A 17,857-nucleotide genomic window follows, 5' to 3' on the forward strand; every position below is an offset into this window, starting at 1 on the left:
CCATACTGCGCTTACTCACCCCACTTAAGGTCTTTATGTTGTGCAGTGCATTCTGGGCCTCCAGTGCAGCTTTTCTTGTATAAAAAGTTACAAAACAGCATCCTGCAGAGAGAAACGGGAACAAAGAATGGGCGGGGGGGAGAGAGACAAAAACGGCATTAGAAACGCAGTGCATACAGACAGTAAATGTAATCCAACGACTGCTGCAGAGCAGTCAAGTAGCTAAATGGATGAGGCTAAGGTCTCTGCATATGATAATAGAAACATGTGACAGGATATTCTTAGCACCATGTTGCACGCAGCTCATGTAGGAGCTTGCAGCGAGGACACAAGAGTAATAAGATAGTTGAGGGCTGTTGTGCGACACCACATGAGATGACCACAGGGTTGGATAGCTGTCAGGAGGCAGTGATGCACAGTCCACAGGTCAACAGTGGCCAGGCATGCCAGGGCACTGTAACAACACATCTGAGGGAGCAGTGCCACATTACGTAAGAATCCCAATCACAGAAAGACACATACAGGAGGCACGAAAAACTGCACAAAGACAAGAGGGAGCAGGAGTGGGAGAAAGGAAATGGAATCATGGGAGGAGGCGGTGGGGGAGGGGGGTGAAGAAAAGAAGAGCGGAGGAGGGGGAGGGAAAAAATAAAATAAAAAAATAAAAAAAAGCCTCTCATCCTTCCGTCCCAGCAGACCGCCAGTGGCGTTCCAGCCTGTCAGTTTCACTGGGCTGGAGAAGTGGAGCACTGCAGCGTCTCTGACCTACATAGTGTGTATTATGCTGTTACTGGAGCTCCCAGGCCGTGGGGAGGGCTGTTGAACTCTAATATGCATCGAGCTGCTCTCTTCTCTCTCTCTCTCACAAGCAGCTGAGCTCTCTTTCTGTGCTGCTTCGCGGCCTCCGAATTACTGGGGCTAAATAAACTACCCAGAGAGGCGTGATAGTCATCGGATGATTTTTTCATGACCTGCAGTAAATGTGACCCAAAAAACAACAACAGCAAATCGAACGGCTCTTCAATACATGCCTGGAAAAGTAAACGGCCTAAGTAGAACGGGATTAAAACACTTCCAACGACACGCCAAACAAAAACCGGATGACAACAATATCAAGTGGCCATCTTTACCATCAAGAGTACGACTGCTCGGAGGAGAAGAAGCGATGGGTGTGGGGGGATGCTGCCGCAACAAATTCACCTCACACAGGCTGGGTGAACCAAAGACTGCTGTGATCAAGCCAGATTATCTATCAGAATACATTAACATTGCATTAACATGTCAATAGGCTATCACAGCTGACACTCCACAAAGAACAGGGGAGGGTTCTGCTATAAAAGGGGGGCTTTGAACGCTTCAGCCTCTACAGGGAACTGCACAGTATATTTATATATACACCCAGGAGATTTTCTGATACACCTTCAAACAGAGTGTTTGAAGTTGTCGTTTCATCGTTGTGGGTCACAATACATACATTTTATATAAATGCAACGTCCTTCCTGGCTGCGGGACGCGTTCGCACTAGGGCTCTGACCGACAGATGTTCTTTGGCTAAAAAGGAAAAGTGACACGCTGGAAACCAAGTCAAGTCCTAAAATCAGGAAGTGTTTTGTTTTAGCGTACTGCATCAAGAGGTGTTTCAGTCGTGGACTATTTCTAGGATCTATCCTGGTCAGACAGGAGGGGGGGCGGGGTCTCCTAAGGCGAGACATGACAAAAATATCAGTAAACAAATATTAGTCTTTGATTACTTATTTATATTTTTGTTTAATTGTTAATATTTAATCTATACAATGTACAGCGAGAGTACAGCCTGACAAAGTTAAATTCCTTGTGTGTTAAACAACAAAACTGATTCTGAAAAGAACAACGTGGAATGGGCAGAGTCGGTTATTCAACGTTGTAGAGGCCATTTTAAATCCGTTTAATTTAGTTTAAGAAGTCTGACTCAAGATGGTGCTAATAAAGCACATGTTTTGGATTGTCAGAAATAATTATTCATTGAATCTATTAAATTATATTAGATTTAAATTGTATTTAATTTGGATTTAATTTGGATTTAATTTGTGGTGAGAAAAATAAGATCGTCCCCATTCTCAGGTGGAGGAGCTACACGGCTAAATGTTTTTTGATTGTGTTACGTTGTGAAGTTAGAGATAATAGATATATTAGGTTTGGATCTGATTCTGTGGTTGTGAACAAAACTGAGAAACCCAACGAAAACGACAGATCTGTGAGGAATATATTGTGGACGTGCACGATGAACAAACATCGGCTCCGATTACAGAAGTAACAATTTTATATCAAGCAAGAAGGAATTGTCACTACAAATGCTAAAGGAGAATATTTATCAATGGTGTGTGTTGTTTCCCATAATCAGCAAAGAGTGGAGAAGAACATACTGGCACAGAGAAAGTGATGCAGCAGTTTCAATGCGTGCATGGAGATGTGCACTCAGTCTTTGGTCGTGCACCGATCGCAGTGAATAAACCTCAACACCCACTTCCACTCGCTCGATGTGAATTGTCCTGATTATATCCGGCTGCGTTCTCACATTAGCTCAATCTGAATTTCTGCAGGAAAAAAAAAAAACATACTGAATCTGAATGGATGCTGGAAAAGGGGGAAAGGCATCACGTGTGTCTCACAGTAGCAGGATTGACGTAACTCGTCTTTAACTTTGGCACGAAAACAAAAAGTGAGGACCCTGCTAGTTGACTACATCCACATATTTACCAGACTGAAACAACAAGCTCTCAGAACTCCACAGATGATTTACAGACCAATTCCACAGTGAAGCTTTTTATCCACTTCCCTAATGCAAACGGATCTTGACACCTCAAAAACTGAAAGGTCAACATGGCCTTGTCGATTAGCTTTTAACCTCTTGGTGTGGCCGTTGAAGCTCCAGCAGCACTAAAAGAAAAAGTTTGTATTTAGACAAAGAGTCTAAGAGCATCAAACGGAGCCCTGACACATTTACACCCATAAGTGGATTAACTCCTTTGACCACAGTGAGCCCTTCAACCATCAAGGGAATTGAATATTTGGATGATGTTGTAAACCCTAGACAGTAACATCAGGGAGAATCTCATTCACTTTATTCACCTGCAGTTAGTTACGGGAGACTAAGCACTTCCAGCGGCACTTTGCAGCTCTCTGCAGACAGCAGGCTGCCACTTCAGTCTCCTCTAATTGCAACGTAAACTGAATCAGTCAACTTAAGCACCATTTCTAAGTTGAGTGCACCGAAAGATGTCTTGATGGAAAATTGCAGTTCAGAAGCATTTCCTTTAAACAATGCTGATTTAAGTCAGTATGGTCAAACATAACATAACTCCACCCTCTCTTTGTTTGTGGCGAACGGAAAGTTACCAATCAAATTCTGGAATTATCCGTTTATTATGGTGGTAATTATGAAGAACAAACAACAAATTTTATCCCCTGAAGTAAAATAAAAATAAATGTGGTGATGAGCAGGAGACTTTAACATAACTTTCATATCCCAATCTTAAAGTAAACGTCTTTTTAGAAAAGATGAGCAACCGCAAAAAGTAATCACCGTCTTACATTTAAATCCAACAGACTATCAACTGATAACGCAACACTATATGTCAAACCTATCCTGCGTGCAGCATTCATCAGCGTGTGACCTTACCTTTGCTCTGAGGGGGATTCTGGGTACGATCACGGAGGATGTTAATCTGGTGCACGGCGCCAAAGGGTTCGAAAAGCTCTTTTAGTTCCGTTTCTGACCAGGCGCGTGGGATCTGTCCCACAAACATCTTGATGGAGTCTGGATCTGGCTGGTCCAGATGCTCCAGCGACCCGTTCATCTTGCTGCCGTTGCCGTTGCTAGAAGAAGAAAAAAAAAAAAACTTCTAAGTATGCCTCGCTAAATTAATTTGTAAGCTGTAACAGTAAAAATCAACAACAGGGATGACTCTTGGAACAGTTTGACAATCCTTCAGGCCTGACGCCTCTTCACAATATCTCATCTGAACTGGAGGTCAGCAGCATGGCGATGAAGAACTTTGTGTTCTTAATGAAGATAACTCATTTGATTAAATATTTGAGGTTTTTTTTTTTAAATGGTCTAGAATGTGAGGACAGGCAGCCTTTTATTGATTTTAAAAGATCTTTCATGATAATAGTCAAAATAATCATGAAAAAGTAGCTCCAGTGTATCTGAAAACATTTCATGTGAAGTGACAAACGTCTGTGCAAACAGCACACTGTGTGACTAACTTATTTAAACTAAAAGGTCATGAGACGTGAGAAACCAGTTCTGCTGGAGGTCTATTTCAAAATGTACCGCTCAGGTTTATTTTAACCTGTTATCTTTAACAAATGCACTTTTTGACTGTCACGTGTAATTCAATATAAGAATGAGTGTTCAAACTAAATGTCAAACACTTCATAAGAATGTGCTGTTCTAAATAAGTGTTGGAAACATTCACACTGTACAGGTCCTTCTCCAAAACTAAATCTAGCAATGCAGCTTTATCTTAAAACTGATGAAACAGTGATTTTATGTGCTCTAAGTTTTTTCCTGCATCCAGAACTTTGTGGCGCGCTCTCCTCAACTGTATATCAAACACAGGAAAGTGCCGAACTAAATCAGAGGAAGAAGGACAAAAGGTGGGGAAGATGTTTAAGTTCTGGACGAGCTGTAAAAACGTCTGTTCTAAGAGGTTTTGTCCACAAGTGGCTGCTCTACACGCGTGCCCGATGCAGAATGTGCGTTCAGCTTGTGCTTTGACTGATTTCTGCCAAATAGTTTAATATATATATATATATATATATATATATATATATATATACACATATACACACACACACACAAGATTTACATCCAGGGGGAGGACCCCCACACTTGATTCATCGCCTTAAATTCGACTTTGGATATAACATATTTGCTTTCATGCTGCATTGACTTTGGTTTTTTTGGGCACATACATTTGTATGATAAATTAGGATCTTCAATAATGCAGTTATTAAAGTACACTGTAAGAAAGGTTACAAAGGTGACACCATCTCATTTTAATTATTGAACCAGACAAAGCCCTGGAAGCCCATCGTTAGTTTTACAAAAAAAAAATGTAATCTCATTTTCCCAGAAAAACAAAATGGACACAGAGCATGAAATCCTTTCAGTGTGGCTGATGCTGAAACAATATCTCCGCAATAATGGACAACTCTGAATTCGCAAAGCAAACAACCAAAAAAAAAAATAAAAAAAAATCAACAATGTGGGTGGTCGGGGGTAGTGGGGTGATGATGGAGAACAGTGAAATAATAAATTGTTCCAGTTTCCTGTGAGACAAGCCTCAGGGACAGAGAATCAATACCCACCAGTGTACCTTTGACTAGAGCACCTCCGTCTGACTCACACACAAAATCAAGCACACAAACACTTCCTTCCAGGCTTGGCGACCGGAGAGAGGCCCGAGATTCAGCCAGCCACAGCGTTAAAAACAGAAGAGTCATTTCAACAACGAAGCCATCCAATACTCGGCCTGGTTATTGTTCAAAACTTCACAATTTAATCTCACTTGGATTTTTTGGGGTCAAGATTTGATTTTGATATTGTTTTAATAACAGAAGATTACAGAAATGTGCAGATAATTCTTTAGAGTACCATCTGAAATGTGTTAAATCATAATGTGAGCATCATTCGTATTGGTTCAGAACAAACCAAACCTCCAAAATGGATTTACACGTTTAGTCAAGAGGGGTTTAAACACCAAACCCAGTATGGCAGCCTCGGAGGAGGTGGGCTTCATTACAAACAAAAACCATCGATTTCAGGATTTTCTGAACTAATATTGAATTGGTAAAAAAAACATATTGAACTGCATTGATGAACTTATATTGTTCATTAGCCCTATACAATAATACAGAATAAAGCAGCAGGGTAAGGACAAGATGTGCAAAGAATCCCACATACAGAACAAAGCTGATAGCCTGTTGTCCAAAAGATGCGAGCCTGGCACACAGTACCACAAGTGTGACAACAACGTTGTAAAATCAAGACTGATATACCGATGTAAAAACAATTTAATACACAGACCTTTGGACGCGGGCCATCCATCTCTTACAGAATGTGCCCAGCCGTTCTGCGGAAACACCAAACTCCTTGAGGGACTTTAATGACATGCTAACAAATCACTCTTTAGTTTCTTCATCTAAAATAACTCCACAGTGCGGAACAAGTGTTTTTTTTCCTCGCAGTTGTCAATACAATGATATATTAACGAGAAAAGAAAAAAAGAAAAGCTCCAGTGAAAGAAAAGTCTGTACGCCAGATAAGTGTCGAGTTCCCCCTTCTCGTCCACTCCAACAGTTAAGTAAAAACGGCACAGCAGAGCTCCAAACCTCCAAAAATCGCTGGTTACCAGACAGAGATTTTGCTGTGCATCTCTTCCTGAGGCGCTTGGCGATGGTACAGAGAGTAACCTACAGCTTCTTCACCACAGCAGGGGAACAATCACATATTGTTCCCCCCTGCTGGAGAACACTATTCACCGTTCCTCTACAGCACAATGGGCCAAGTCAGAGTAATGCTTTGGAACACATCGAAGCTATGTCTGCTAAGGCCACAGCGCTGGCGGGTGACACCATTTATCCAGTTTAGCCCGTGGCACTCCATGCGCCATTTTGCTGAGGGCCATTTCATGAAATATGCTGCAAAGAGAAAAACAGTTTGAAAAACTGGAATTGACGAAGTATTCAAAATAGAGGAAGCAAAATAAAGTCCTTAAAAAGCCTTATTTTCACTGAACTCCCCTCTGAGTTCTGCTTTGTCTGTAGATAGAGACAGTTGGAGAGAAATGAAAATAAAAATACACACCTAGCACTAGTCCTGGATTATCCATCAATAAGTTTAAATTAATACAAAACAGTTTGTATGTCTCAAATTAATATTACTGAATGAACTGGAAGTATTATAATAAAATATGATAAAGAATACATACAAAATACGGTTGATATGTTGAGAGTCAGCACTGTTGAATTAGGAGCTTGACACGACCATGTAAGTGTGAATGTGTGGGTACTAAATTAACACCTTTCACCCATTAAACATCTGTTTGTTTTGTAATGGCGGTACAGGGCTTGTGCTGTCTTTATGAGCAGAGCCGGGCAGCCCTAAGTGCATGCGGCCCGCAGGGATTCGGCCCCTCCTCACGTCACTGCTAACAATGATGGGATATCTGCTGGAATGGCTTGGCTCCGTGTCCTCTTGAGAGCCACGGATTAGCATCTCCATTGCAACGGGTCTACCTGCTGAAGGTGTGTTTGAACTCATGTCTGGCTGTCTCAAGTCCTTGCATGAGATGATTAAACCGAGCAGGCCGTGGCTGTGACTCGTGGACAAAGGAGGGCTGTAAATACTGTTTCCCCATGACTTCCACCAGATAAGCATGTGGCATTAAACTGTATACAACCCTTAAAAAGAAAATAAACATATGGTCATTGTTTCAGTCAGCAAAATAGAGTGTTTGATTCTGGAAATAAAGTGGTTGTATTGATGTTTCTGTGTCTGACTTATTGTCCCACTTGAAAAAGCCCTGCCAATCTGCTGCCAGATATTATAAACTAAAATAATCTTTTGTTCCTGTTAAAGAGTGGGACAAAGAGTACGTTTCTAATTTTCTTAAACAGTTGAAACTTCTACCTTTAAAAAACGCATATTGCTATGAGCTACTATAAGCCTTGATAATAATTTCATATGTCTCAACATTATGCTGCCTCTTTTAATCTACCAGTCACAGCGGCAGGTAGAAGAAAGAGTTTCTAAATGTCTCACGCTGATGGAATTACAGATATACGGTTTCTGGCAACATGTATACGCTTGTACGAAAGCGAGTGGCTAAACAATATATTGTAAAGTCTGTACATAGAGTCAACAGCTAGTTTACTAAATGCAAACCTCCAACCCTCTAAAAATCAGGAAGTGATGAAACTGAACTAGCTGTAGCTGAACTAGCTTAACTGAGCTGTAATAGCTTGGCTACCACAAAAGTGACAGCTGCATACCAGGATCGGAATCTGCCAGAAGAATATCAGTTCAAAGTGACATCTGCTGAGGTTAGGAAATATGTTCTTGACGTGTTGGGAAAAAATGATTAATTTCTACAGTTTTTAATTAATTCATCGGGTCAAATTATTTTTCCAAACATACTTTAAGTACATTTTCCGCAGCAGCAACCTTGAGCACTGCAAACCAACTGCTGGTATTTTCTGTCCTGCAACACCTCAGCCTTCTTTGGTAGCTTAAACTGATGCGGCACAGGGTCTGTGGCGCTCCTCGCTCGTCAGCCATGCTAGTAACATTAGCGAGCTCTCAGCGTCAGCGATGCATCCCTGTGTGTGATAAACTGATGTACTCAGTCTTTGGAGCAGCAAAGACATTCAGCTCGCCTTGTTTTCATTGAAGGAAAGTGTGAGAGCAAACAAAAAAAAAAAAAAAAAAGAAAGTCAAGTATTTGAGGAATGACTCAAGTGGCCGAGCTCTTCAAATGCCATCACACGGACTTCAAATAAATGGAACAACTGCGACCCAACGCACGGGGCTTCACGTTACAGATCTGCCCGCTAATTCTAAACGGGCAATAAAAACCACCCACCAGCTGTTTCATGTCAAAGCCCTGTGCTTCTACAGCAGCATCAACAATGAAGGAGTGGGATCTTTTATTACAGGCAACTTTCTGATAGTTAGCTGTATTGAGCCCACAAATGGTATCATGTATAAAGTATTTTAAAAGTTAAGAATCTTAAAGTGTTTTAGATTGTTTCTGTGAACATTATTGCAATCAGACTATTAAATATTCCAAATATTAAAGCTGAACTCTTTTTTTATGTTAAATAACAACTTGCAGCTTCTTGGAAGTCAGCAGACTGGAGTAGGTCCTGAAATAAGCCCCCCTTTGTGTCCTATAAGGAATCTATTGTGAAATTTAAAAAAAAAAAACTGATTCTGAATCAAATCGGGAACCCAAGAACAAAAATGGAACTTTAAGATACTGAAAGATTCACAACAAGGATATCCATCAATCGTCGTCCAGTATAAGATGATTACTTCTTCAATAACGGAATTGAAAACATTGCCATTTATTCTGTTTAATAATATATATATAGTAGCTTCAGAGTCGATTCAGTATTAAGACTTATCACGGTTAATACTTGCTTTAAAACATTTCTGTGTGGGTGTGGCACAGATGAAAGTTGTGTATCTTATATTGTACAACAAAATAGAAACGCATAACGTTCTGCAAATCTTGATACCACTGGAGAAAATATTCATTTTAGTTGGTCAAAGCCCAGTTTTTATGAAATCAAGTCCATGAGTACAGGTCCAAAAGTATTACTCTTCTGGCTCAATTTATCATCATTTAAAAATAGGTTAATTTTAACAATACTAATAATACGATGAACTAGGTACTCAGAAACACTGAAGGTTATTCTGCTGATACGGACACGCTACGCTTCCCATACCAGCCAGCAGAGTGCTCCCAGACTATATTCAAGTCTTTTCCCTCGCTCCCACAAACAACCCTGCAATGTGGCAGCTCCTCGTGCTCCAAGACGCCCTGAAGCAGCTGACAATTCATGCAGAGCCAGACTAGTGACAGTTGCGTGCTTACTGCTGTATCACCCATAAAAACAGGTGATTAATCTGGTGAGCTCTGACCGTGTAAGTATGCCAGCGACACCTTCACCATGCTCCAAATAGAAGGCCAGCCAAATTTGCCTGGTAATGTACATTTTAAAGCTCAGCAATGTGGCTTGGACATTAGTCATGCCTAAACCATAAAGGGTCATTGCAAAACATGGCACGTGATTGTATTGTGTCACTGTTGCTGATGGCAAGCAACCTGACTGTCATACATTTTTATTCATAATTTCACTTCACCAAAATCCCTGTTTTAATTGCTACTAGACATCCAATCGTGTTATCTGGTACTTCTAATGCAAATTTTAGTCTAATTTTAGACTATTAATGTAATTGTTATTTTGACAGCAAGGACAACATTACCCATAAGGCTCTTCCTATTTGAGTAAAAGACAAACTCTTTTGCCTTAGGCTGTTTTGGCAACTTGCGGCACACTGCTGTCACCCTTTATTGGGGATTAAATCAAAGTCGAAGTTCACATGGACACTCGTGATGTCTCTAAAGAGAGACGGAAATCAGTCAGCTTGAACAGCTGTTTGCTAGTAATACCTTTGGAAAAAAAAAAGTCCAGAGTTGCCATTTCTTTCAGGAAACCACTGGCTCTATAAGCTGATTCAACAGAACACAGAATGCCTCTAATGCCTGGGTAATATTTATGACAGCTGTCAAGTGCAACATAAAGGCTGCCTCTTCTTCATACGTTGGTTTTCTTTGCTACAACAATAACTGTCTGAATATTTTCTGACAAGACAAATAATGATTCAAAGAGTTGGAATAAAGATATATATCTATACAACAGCATGAGGATTTACAGACCATTAGCTGGAGGAGTACTGAGCAGGATCCTCAAACTCATTGCTCGGGTAGAAAAAAAAAAAAAGACAACTGACGATCAAGAAGGAAATACGTTTGAGGCCAGAAGGTACTAAACAGGAGGAATGTGTTATACGAATTCCATATGAAGTGTTACGACCCTAATCAGCACATTGTGGTTCTGATGAGATACTGTTAAATATTTTTGCCCTGGAATTAACTCCAATTCAGCTCAATATGGCCTGATTTCATTGTGGCATCTCCCTTGATGAAGACAGACATGTTCAATCAGCCTCTGAATAGGCTCCATGTTAACAGACGGCCGGCATCTGATGACAAGGCCCGCCCCATTAGCTCCATAATCACACCACGAGTGCCTGGCAGTTATGGATGACGTTGCTAAAGTAAAGCTGGTGTGACGGAACAGTAACACATCCAAGTGAACAAAACTGTGCTAATGCCTGCGCCGGTATCAGATTGAGCATGAATTTAAATCTTCAGGTGGAGCTGACCGGAGCCAGCAGCCGCCCTGCTGCTGAGTCTCAAAAGAAGAGACAAACAGGCCACTGGAATAGCAATTACATCTCGTTACTTTGACAGAGTGAGGACTTTTCTGGCTTAGCGAATCATTCATTATCAAAACCTGTGATAGGAAGGACAGCTTTCGCCAATACAATCCCCGAATTATAATGACTTATCTGTGTGAAAAACCAATCCTTTATTCATCCATCCCAAAGTATAGACACTAAATCTAGAGAACTGAAATCTTTTAAGTGTTAAAAAATATTTTTTTAAAGTGACATATTTTCACAAAGTCCAAGAGGCATCTTCAAATTTATCAAACCCCGAAAGTCTGGGTTTAACAGAAATAAAATCTGAAAATATAACATTTAAGTTCACCAAACCAGTAAATGTTTAATGCCTCTTTATTTCTAAAATGATTCATCAATAATAACAATACTGTCTCATTAATTATCTTTCAATTAAAATAAATGCAAATGACTGCTGGACTACAGAGAGGTTTTAAGTATAAAATTAGATATCTCAGCCCTTTTTTTGTGCCGCAACAATTACCTGCAGACGGCACAGCATGGGCTGTTATGCAGAAAGCTCAATACACACTTAACTTTGTCTGTCACTCCATTGTTAAGGCAACATGCAGAGCTTGTATACACTTCTCACTTAAATGGAGAAGCTAACATATTTCTTTGCAGACTATACTTCATAATACAACTTACACCCCCCACAAATGCTAAGAGAAGCTCTCTACTTCAGGGAGGCATCAATTTAAAAGAGAGGCACTATTATTTTCACATCCTTTCAATCCCAGTCCATTACTGCAACTCTTCACTCGTCCACTCAAGAAGTGCTTTTTCAACCAAACAGCTGATTGCCCTCGATGATGTGGACTGTAGTCACTGACTTGTATGTCACGTTTGCTGAGCTGAATGGTGCATTAGCTTTAAAGGGAAACTGATACTCACCGTCTGAATAATAAACTCAGACACATCATAGCTTATGTTGCTGCCTTAAAATACCAAATGGGTCAACTTTGTTGATAACGCAACCGACAGTGAGCTTCAACTATACCATGGACACAACAAGCATGTCTTATGTAACTCTGTCCTACAATATTTTTTATTTGCAAAGCTCGCGGAGGAATTTGCTCAACCTTCGATCACACCAACACACGTACATGATGTGATTGTATGTGTTCTAAGGCTGTGCATGTTATTCCAGGACAGTCAGTCATGTAACTAATGTAACCACGCAAAGTTAGCAGCAGCAGAGGAACAAGTGACACGCCAGATCAGAGGCGATCGACTCTCGAGTTTCAACATCTGGCAGGATGGTACTTGCCCTCCACCACCTTTGTCTCCTCACTCACAGGGAGGTGAGAGAATCAAACAGCTGGCCCGGGCAGCCCTTTCAGACCCTGTGCCAAGACACTACACTTCACACAAATCAACAGCTCAATGGCCACAACAAAAAGGGATCACTGTGACGCTTAGCTTACTGACATAGCACTGTGGCTGTACTGGCTGCCAATGGATCACACTTAAGCCACGATAGTCGCTTTGACTGTCAACAAACAGACGGATAAATCAATCAAATCCAGCTGGGTACAGATCATTAACACCTCACTGTCCCAAAGTAACAGATGGTAAAAGGTAGGGCTAAAACTTCTCATTTTAATTGACTGACTATAAGAATGCTAAACGTTATAGAGAACAGAATAGCATCTATCACAATTTCCTGATTCCCGATGTTAGTCTTCTGAATACCTTTAAAACTAAAATATATACTCTGTTGGGACATGAGATTAAAAAATATCAGCATACTCCCACTGATTATGTGGAATTTTTTACATAAACCCTTTTTACTAATAACGAGTGTTTCTCATCAGTATAGCAAAATGAGGAGAACTAGATAAGGTGAGAAATAGGAAACGTTAAAAATGGATTGATATGTATTACTGTCAACCAAGTTTTCACTGTTCGTGACAAAACTACTTAAAAAACACCCTTAGAAAAATTAGAGTGTATGCGTGTGTATGTATTTAAGTGCTGGACCATGTAATCAAACGACAAAAGCCATTTTTTGAGATAACACAGCTGTGAGAGCAACACATAAAATTTAAACCATCTTGAAAATGCAGTCTGCGGAGCTGGGACTGCTTTTGTCAAACAGGATTAGCTGTTCTGTCGACACATACTATGCACTTCTGTGCTTGGTGGATGTTGTTTACATGTCGTGTCACAAGGTTTCCATTAATGGCTCAATAATGTAGCAAACCACGTGTTTTTCTGCCGTTCAGTCAGCTCTCTACACTCAACATGGACGGGGGGGGAACCACAGCCTGCTGCGGCTAACGACGTTAGCTGCTAGCAGAGAGACGAGGGAAGGGAGGGGAGGGGGTCAGTGAGTCCAGCCGACATCGTGTTTCTGCTTTTAAATAAAGAATATATTAGCTGGGCAGCACATTACAGTTTTAGCACACTTAACATCAAGTTAACAGGGTTGCTCTGTGCTTTAGCGTCCATACTTAAGTGGTCGACGCTAACTTGCTCCAACTACCAAACGAAAGCCATTCAAGCAATCCTGTGGCGTTCGTGAAAGTAGATTAGACTCAAAGCTGTGCATATTATGATGTTTTAATAAAGCAAATGGATGTGTTTTTTGTTTGTCTTTACTGATACCGAAACGCGTGATCTCCGGAAGCACATGTCACTTGACTTGATGCAGCGCGCCCAGTCTCGAGCTACATTTACTTCTAGTCACTTCGACTGGTGTGTCAGCAAACAATGCTGCAGTTGCAGTTTTTTAGGGTAGTGTTACGTGTTTAACAGACTTAACTCGTGGTTAATGCTTTCTTCACCAAGTCAGACAAACTAATTTAACTCCAGGTGAGCGTACCGTCACAGCTCGTCATGATTAGCAATGTTAGCATCCCAGTTACGACCGTTGAGCTAACACAAGCTAACTCCCAACTCGATGAACTGAGTTGATTTTCTCTCTTTTTAAAAAATCGAGTAAATATTTGCAGTGCAGGCGGAAAATAATAATAAAAAAAGATGGTTACGCAACGCCTATCGGTAGTTTTTGTTACTTACATTGTGTCCCCCGCAGTCAATAACCGACTTTCAGTTAAAGGGTGGAAATCCAGGTTGTACGTCGAAGTCATCTTGAAAACAACGTCAAGCGTCTATCTAACAATGAGAAGCAACGTCCGCTCAAAACTCTCCGGAGAGACGGAGACAACAAGACGAAGCCGAACAGGTGCAGGGAGGCAGGAGGGGGGGGCGTCTTCTTCAAAACTGCATGGAAGAGAAAGAGAGAGAGAGAAGGGGCACCGATATCCGCCTTATTCCTTCCTCCAAATGTCTCTCTCGACTCCGACTGAAATAAAATGAGGCGAGCTGCTGTCACACGGCGCGCACACACGGGGCTGCAGTGAACCAGGGGCGTGGCCTCTTCAACAAAAAGTCTGAACCCATGCTGTCTCTCAGCTCTCCCACCCCCGATTTAAAATGACTGTAATTTCTCCATAAGGTCCGGCACGTGGTCTGGTCTCAGATACAGTTTATAATATAGTATAGGGTGGATACTCATGATGGCCGATATTCTTTAAGCCTTTAAAATAAGTCAGATCATTGTGAAGGGTGGCGTGTAAGAGGAGTCTGGAGTGTACCGATACTGACATTTAAATTGTTAAATTATCGTATGATGTAGCTTTCAAGATTACGTATACTGCTCCTGTTTCTTTCTGATCTCGGGGATCTAATTTCAACGCCAGGTTTCTTTTTAAATTTGATTTGATTAGTCAAGTAATACTATTTACAGTTTGTTAATTGTGTTTTTTATTGTGTTAAATCTGTAAATCTCTTCCAATTTGAAGTGAGATGGTTAAATTGCAGTTAGTCTTGCTGAGTTGCTTTCCCCCAGGGTCACAGGTCATGTTCTTCTTTGTGCTGGGCTGTTGTTCCCCCAGGGGAAGGGAGAGACTATCTTCTTTTGTTGGCTGGGCTTGCTGGGCGAGGTCTCTACACTTGGGGGAGGGGGTGTGTGTGTGTGTTAAGTGCTGTTTGCCATAGCAGAGAGGCAGGAGATGGGAGATGCAGCCCAATTATCAAACCAATTCAACATAACACCAGCAACTGCACAATCCAAAATATCATTCAGAGCAAGTGTTAAGAAACATCCTATTCATGAGATCCAACATAATCCTTGTAACCATGGCAATTTTAACTTGGCTCCAGTGCAGAGTGTGCTCTATTAAACAGTGCCGAAAAAAAGGCTTGTATGCATAATGTCACATGCAACCCATTTTGCCATACATGCAGACAAGCCCAATTTGCAACATGCATTTGCATTAAGCTTGAGGGGCTGCCATAAAAAGCAAGTCTAAACCTCTCTGGAGAATCAGGTTTCATTAAAATGGAGGAAAAACACAATACTGTCATCCCACCTGTGAAATCCACATATTTTCTTTGACTCAATTAGATCTCAGGGGATTTTATTGAATTGAGTTGATGTAAAAGGAGCAGAAGCTCCTTTTTTCCTTGAGGGTTTGATCAACACATACATAGTTTATTTTTACCATTTGACTTCACATCTCCTTTGCATTTCTAAGAGATTTTTATTGGAGTGAAATCCAGAGGCTGATGCAGAGTTGCTGGCACCTTCTAATACAAATGTCCTATTCTTAATCTGAGATTATCACTACTGTAATCCTATCATAATCCTCCCTATGTACCATGCTTTTGTTGTTTACATCAAATGTTTTCCCCTTACTGTAGCAGAACTCAACATCCAGCATTTAAATTTGCACCCTTTTTCATGAAAAACAATACAATATATAAATAGGACAGCGTTAAATCCATATAGGCCTCTTATCTCTTTGAACACGTCGTCTTGAACTTCAAGGCACACTTTTTCTTAGCTCAGCCTTTTGTGAAAGCATTTGCAGAATGGCGACCAACTCAAGGGCTCTCAAAATGGAGAGAACTTCTACTGCTGTGTCAAGATGTACTGAGCACACATGATAACACTGCCTTACCAGGCTGCAGTTCTTCCAAATCAATGCACATTCTGTTGTAGATGTAAATACTGCATCCTCTTCTTTCAAAGATCACTATTATCTCTGGTTTTTGACTGAGGATTCTCTAAAGCCAGGACTCGTTTCAGTAGATATCTCATCACACCAGCTTGTGTTTTTCAGTGGCCTGAATCATTCACAGATAAACATCTGCATTACTGACAAATTCCTCTGTCACTTGTTTTATAGTTGATGCAAGCATCTGAGTCCTAGGTGGAACTTTGAAAAGAGGAGGAAGGTAAATTAAATGACACCAGAATCCTATAAAGTATTGATTTTTGTGTTTTGATACAATTTAGAACAAATCCACTACCTCCTGATTGAATCATTTTGTCAGGTGAAGATAATATTGATTAATACATCCATATTCATTAGATCCAAATACATAGTTTCTGGGCTCCTTGTAAAGGAAAATCTATGGGGACTGCAGAAGAACACCACCCTGCTCACACTCATACAGTCACAGCATGGGAGAACGGCTCAACTGGAAACAATACATCCTATCACAATATTCAGCCTGGACAAAGAAGCAGTCCAAATACAGGCTGCTCCACAAAAGCTAGCCCAGATTTGAATGTGGGGCCAACCTCAACGTACCTCATAGGCAGGTCCTCATTCCTCACTGAGATCCCGGCCGCAGAGGGGGGACAGCGCATGCTGTTGGCATACAAACTCTGCACCAGGGCCAGCTCAGAAGAATGTTCCAACATCGGTGCTCTGGAAAAATCCACCCGGTGTAATGGACACTTTCTTCTCTTTCCCTCTTTCCTCTATGTGTTTCTCTTCCTTTCTCTTGTCTTCCGCCCACTCTTTCTCCTCGGTTTAGTGCAGCAGAGCGGCGCCCACCCCCTTCGCTGACTGGCGTGGCTGAAATAATCCTCTCTGACAGCTCATCGTGCGTTAATGCATTGTGCTGCCTGCGGCAGCCCAGTTTGCAGGCTGTAGAGCTGTGGCCACAGTAGCCCTCTTGCACTAATTGACACCCATATTAGGAAAACTTCAGGATATTGGACATGGATGATTTATTCCCGCTGGCAGATTGGGGAAATTAGGGGAAACGATGGCACAGTTAACACAAAATCTCCTCCACAAGTCCTGATTTAGTGGCACGCTTCTATGCATGTTGGTCTGTATTTGAATCAGGGAGGTGTTCCAGATAAAGGTTGAGGAAAGTAACACTCCTGGGAGTCTAGTGTATTAAAATCTGTCAATTATAACTATTTTTAACACTCACCTGTCTGCTCACCATTAAGCACCTGCACATGCAGTTGGATAATGTTTCAACCATCTCAATTCAGCCTGTGGAGATATAGTGCACGTCACTGTCTCTCTCTGAGCAGGCTCGTAATGACCCTGTTGGTGACAGGGAAAGGACTTTCCTCAACCTCCTGTCATTATTATCCTAGAGGAGATGGGCTAAAGATAATCTGATTGGATATACACAAACATCATATTGAGCAGTGTTAAAAAAAAAAAAAAAGAGCAGGTTACTTTACGGCCCACATTGTTTTCCATTTCAAATGGCAGTTAATTTATGTACCTAATGTCATTTAGCTACCTGCCTATGACTCTTTTAAAGGCTGACATGTAGGCCTACTGACGTTATTTTATAGAATTATGTAAATGTCCTCAGAGAAGTGTTCTCATGTTATCTTACTGAGTAAATTAGGACACAACGATGGTCCACATTACACTAAATTACTGGAAACATTATCAATTATTGGCACGATTCAGAACAAAGTAAACAGGCTAAACCACCTGGTGAGAT

At 41.0% G+C, this 17,857-nt stretch overlaps 1 protein-coding gene across 4 annotated transcripts in view; it reads right to left on the reverse strand.

Moving 5' to 3' along the window:
* LOC306825361 (CUGBP Elav-like family member 2) overlaps positions 1-16,916 on the reverse strand; it is a 29,886-nt gene extending 12,970 nt beyond the window's left edge. Inside the window, exons 1-3 of one of the 4 annotated variants that reach the window (XR_013779245.1) lie at positions 16,687-16,916; positions 3,659-3,855; positions 20-102 (exon numbers count right to left, since the gene is read on the reverse strand). Coding sequence is in view for 1 of the 4 variants with exons in the window: in XM_079346062.1 (XP_079202188.1) it covers positions 20-102; positions 3,659-3,855; positions 16,687-16,799 (393 nt within the window). In the remaining 3 variants the exon portion in view is untranslated. Of the gene's footprint in view, positions 1-19; positions 103-3,658; positions 3,856-14,104; positions 14,504-16,686 lie in introns of those variants that run through there. The other 3 variants (XR_013779246.1, XR_013779247.1, XM_079346062.1) reach the window with 3 other exon arrangements.
* Between the last annotated feature and the right edge of the window lie 941 nt (positions 16,917-17,857).

Source organism: Symphodus melops, assembly GCF_947650265.1.
Source record: "Symphodus melops genome assembly, chromosome: 6".
Classification (NCBI taxonomy): Eukaryota; Metazoa; Chordata; class Actinopteri; order Labriformes; family Labridae; genus Symphodus; species Symphodus melops.